We start from the raw sequence: 4,091 nt of genomic DNA on the forward strand, positions 1-4,091 counted from the left end.
GCCTTGGGACACGATCTGCCTACAGGTTCTGGTCCATCACCAGAGCAGGGAAAACCATGAGATTTCGGCAGCGAGTAGGTCGCGTCGTACTGCACGGAGATCGGGATGTCGGTGGACGCGAGTCCAACCGCGAGGATGCTGGCGAGGGTCACGGTGGCAGCAGGTTTCCTTGAACTCATTGATCGCTTGAAAGTGATAGTGGTGAGCTAGACAGGTGGAGTGCGTTGTCGCCACCGACGAGGAAATTGAGGAATGAGCTTTTGTACAAGTAGTGTTGAAGCACAAAGGACCAGCTCTTCATAAATGTATCACCACTAAGGAATGGAAACGCCACACGTTTCATGATACGTGTGGTTTACATTTTGGACGGATCTACTATGGAAAACTTTCTTTCCGATTTTCAAATTATAGAAACGCATGTTGATCTTCAAACCGTGAACCCAGGTGGGTATTCCTGTAAACAGAATCTGGTGAGGCATTATGGAAACATCAAATAGCAAACCGGTCTGCTTCCAAAAACTAATGAGATCGTCACTATTAGTGAGTGCATGAAATGATTTTGGTTAGCAATACTGGTGCAGATTCTTTCTTTAAAAAATAAGATTATCGCTTTAGTGCTCCGGTCTACTTATTTTGTCAAAAAGACCTTCAGCAAAAACTGACAATAAAAAAAAACCAGTACGAAGACCTCACGCTACACATACAACGACCAAGCAGTACATACCTCAGCCGATAAAATCTTCAGACAAACAGCTCCAAATGAAAGCCAAATAAGTAACATCTGGGTAGCGAAGCATTGCAGCCAACTGCTGTAGCATTATCCGATATGTTTCGGTGGTGAAGCTCTGACGGAGGTTACGGATGCATTCGTACGGCGAAGATTGCCAAGCGTGCACACTAAGCAGAACCCGCGACAATGTGAACATTTCGAGTGGCAGCTTGATTGCACGAAACCTGTCTAATTAGGGGTAATTTAACGAAGCGTCAGATATTGAGAACGTGATCCAAACATTTGGAAATTTTCAACCAGATTCCGCGTGGTGCAGCTCCCAAACGCGACCAAAGACTGTCGTATTTCTTCAATTAGCTTACATGTAACTTTCATTCTGGACATTGAGGCCCAAATTTGTCTCCACCCAACAGCATTTAGAGCACGTAGCTGAACCCCACTGGCAAGCTCCGTGCACGCAGGTACAGAGCCAGTAGCAGTCCAAACACCGCCCAAACCACCACTGTGGCCATGACTGCGTAGCTCACTGCAAACACACTGCAGTTCTCATAGTCACAGACCTCTTGGAAGACAGGGGCCATGGAGCAGTAGCTCTCTTTCTTGCTGACTCTCATGTCCATTTTCGCCTGTTTCTCCTTAATCGCCCACGTCGCCACAGCTCCCTGGATCTTGTTCATCTCGCGGTGTTGAATCTCCTCCTCCTCAATAGAGGACTGTCTCGCTAGCGTCGTCATGATCAGCTCGTCGTCTTCGGCGTCGTCCTCCGCGTCGTAGTCCAAGAAATCCCCGTCGTCCTCCTCGTCACTCACCGCATCCACTCCTTCCACGCCGTCCAGCACGTCGGGAGACTCTGGGTCTGCGTATTCGAGCTCCAAGTCCGGAGAGCCAATAGGGGACAGGAACTGCAGCTCCTGGTCGTCGTTGCCTGTCGCGTCGAAAATCTCGAGCGACTTGCGACGTCGCAGGCCGCGAGGCGGAGCGTTCAGATGCGTGTGCTTGAGCTCGAGGTGGGCGGCCAGACAGCCCTTGCACACAACGTCCATGCAGTGTTTGCACTTCTTCTTGAGGCCAAACACCTTGAACTTCTTGCCGCATTCATCGCACGCACTCGGGGAGCCCATGGCGTTCGCAGGTGGCGTCAACACGCACGGCGCACTGTAGAGTCGGACCAGTTTTTGTGCCGATTGGGGCTCAATTTTGAGTCGGGTGAACAGACAGCATGACTTATGATGGTTTGTGTTGTTGGAAGAGTGCAATGTAGTTTTGAATCAAAACTTTTGGTAGATCCGTGTGAGGTGGAGCTGCTGATAAAGAAGATTGTGGGTGGTGGTGCGAGTTGGTAAGCGTTTCAATTGCTGTTCGGATGGAGTGGAGTGTTTGGAGTGTTATTACGGACGCAGGCGATACTTGTGGTCCGGGATCGTAATCGAGGCATCCACGACATACTATAATAGCTGGTGTCGACCCGTCAATGGGTCTTGAGCTGAGTGTTTGACTGCGTACAGGAATCCTAGTTCGTAGACAACTCCATAATCCTTGGTGTCCCCGGAACTGCACAATAGGACCTGTCCTGACGCGTACCAGTTATTGTTGCTGTTGCTGCTGTTAGGTATACTATTCCTTATACGACCTTAGCGTGAAAACCGTCACGTAGCTACCATGTTTACCTTTTGGCTTGTTGTGCAGCAAACATTCACTATTCACTCTCCGTAAAAATATCTGAATATCGAAGCATGAGTCACACCTTCGATCGTGTGGGGTGATTTCGTCATCCGTGTCTAATCAGTTGAAATCGGGAAAGTAATTCTCCATCTACAGGAGCATTTTGCGAGTCTACCTGAAGCATGGTAACTCTTTCTTTCTCGTTCAGGCTATCACTTCTCAATTCTCGTCAACAACCGCAAACCTCTTCAACCCCAACAACACCAACGTCGACCATGGCAGACACCAAGAAAACCGTTCTCATCACGGGCAGCACCCGCGGAATTGGTCTCGCACTGGTGGAGCACTACACCAAGGCTGGCTGGAACGTGATTGCCACAGCTCGCGCTACTAGTAACACTGACAAGGTATGCCGTATCTATCGTATCACTTTGTCGAAATTTCCTAACAGTTGTCAACTCCACTTTTTGACCAGCTCATGGCCTTCTCCCCGTTCAAGACGGTCAAGCTGGACACGAGTGACGAGTCTTCGGTGCTTGAAGCGGCCCGTGACTTGAACGGTGTGCCCATCGACCTGCTCATCAATAACGCCGGCGTTGCCCAACCCACGACTTTCGCGACGGCCACGAAGGAATCGCTCATGCAGCACATCGAAGTCAACGTCACTGGTCCGTTCTTGGTGACACGTGCGCTGTTGCCAAACCTGGAACTGGCGGTCAAGGCACGAGGGGATGCTGTTGTGTTGCAAGTCTCCTCTGTTGTGGGCAGCATAAGCCTCAACACGGAGGAAAACGCGCACATGGTTCGTGGTCACTATGGCTACGTCGTGTCCAAGGCCGCACTCAACATGGTGACGCGCTCACTGGTCTTGGACCTACGCGAGCGCAACATCATTGTCGTTGCCGCGAATCCTGGTTTCGTGGATACCGAGATGAATGGCCATCAAGGCCACATCAAGCCCGGTGACTCGGCCGCTTCGATGGCTAAAATCGTCTCCGAGGCGTCGCTCAAGGACTGGCAAATTCTTCGACGCGGACCCCACCACGTCTACGACCGAATTGCCGTGGTGAGTGCAGGTGAAGCGCCACATCAAACACCAACCAGTGTAACTCGACACGAATAAATTCACCTATGGAGTGAAATTGTGCATGTAAGCATTCATTTTTGCCTCTAAGAGAACAATGCTAATAGCAGGCAGGTTCCTTTGTTACTTAAAAAAAAGAGCGAATCCTGCACAAATACCGTACCTATAAAAAATTTTTCCAACATGCGTTTCTATAATTTGGCAACTGGAAACAACGAAAGATTTCACGTTTCTACAATTGATCCGTTCAAAAAGTAAAGCCACACGCATCATGGAAACGTGTGGCGTTTCCATTCCTTAGTGGTGATACATTTATGAAGAGCTGGTCCTTTGTGCTTCAACACTACTTGTACAAAAGCTCATTCCTCAATTTCCTCGTCGGTGGCGACAACGCACTCCACCTGTCTAGCTCACCACTATCACTTTCAAGCGATCAATGAGTTCAAGGAAACCTGCTGCCACCGTGACCCTCGCCAGCATCCTCGCGGTTGGACTCGCGTCCACCGACATCCCGATCTCCGTGCAGTACGACGCGACCTACTCGCTGCCGAAATCTCATGGTTTTCCCTGCTCTGGTGATGGACCAGAACCTGTAGGCAGATCGTGTCCCAAGGC

General features: G+C 50.0%; 2 protein-coding genes across 2 annotated transcripts; one reads left to right on the forward strand and one right to left on the reverse strand.

Annotated features, from left to right (window-relative positions):
- Positions 1–927: 927 nt before the first annotated feature.
- Positions 928–2,029, reverse strand: PPTG_13008 (hypothetical protein). The gene has a single exon (XM_008908705.1). It carries the CDS (start codon positions 1,849–1,851, stop codon positions 1,147–1,149), a length of 705 nt encoding a protein of 234 aa, XP_008906953.1. The 5' UTR covers positions 1,852–2,029; the 3' UTR covers positions 928–1,146.
- Positions 2,030–2,667: 638 nt separating this feature from the next.
- PPTG_13009 (hypothetical protein) lies at positions 2,668–3,515 on the forward strand (the record flags this gene model as incomplete). The annotated part of the gene is made up of 2 exons (XM_008908706.1): positions 2,668–2,799; positions 2,868–3,515. 2 exons carry the CDS (start codon positions 2,668–2,670, stop codon positions 3,513–3,515), a joined length of 780 nt encoding a protein of 259 aa, XP_008906954.1.
- Positions 3,516–4,091: the final 576 nt, after the last annotated feature.

This window comes from Phytophthora parasitica (genome assembly GCF_000247585.1).
Source record: "Phytophthora parasitica INRA-310 unplaced genomic scaffold supercont2.31, whole genome shotgun sequence".
In the NCBI taxonomy this organism is placed as follows: domain Eukaryota; phylum Oomycota; class Peronosporomycetes; order Peronosporales; family Peronosporaceae; genus Phytophthora; species Phytophthora nicotianae.

What these genes read in the sequence shown, in the direction of transcription:
- PPTG_13008 (XM_008908705.1), bottom strand. Translation starts at nt 1,851, where the DNA reads ATGGGCTCCCCGAGTGCGTGCGATGAATGCGGCAAGAAGTTCAAGGTG.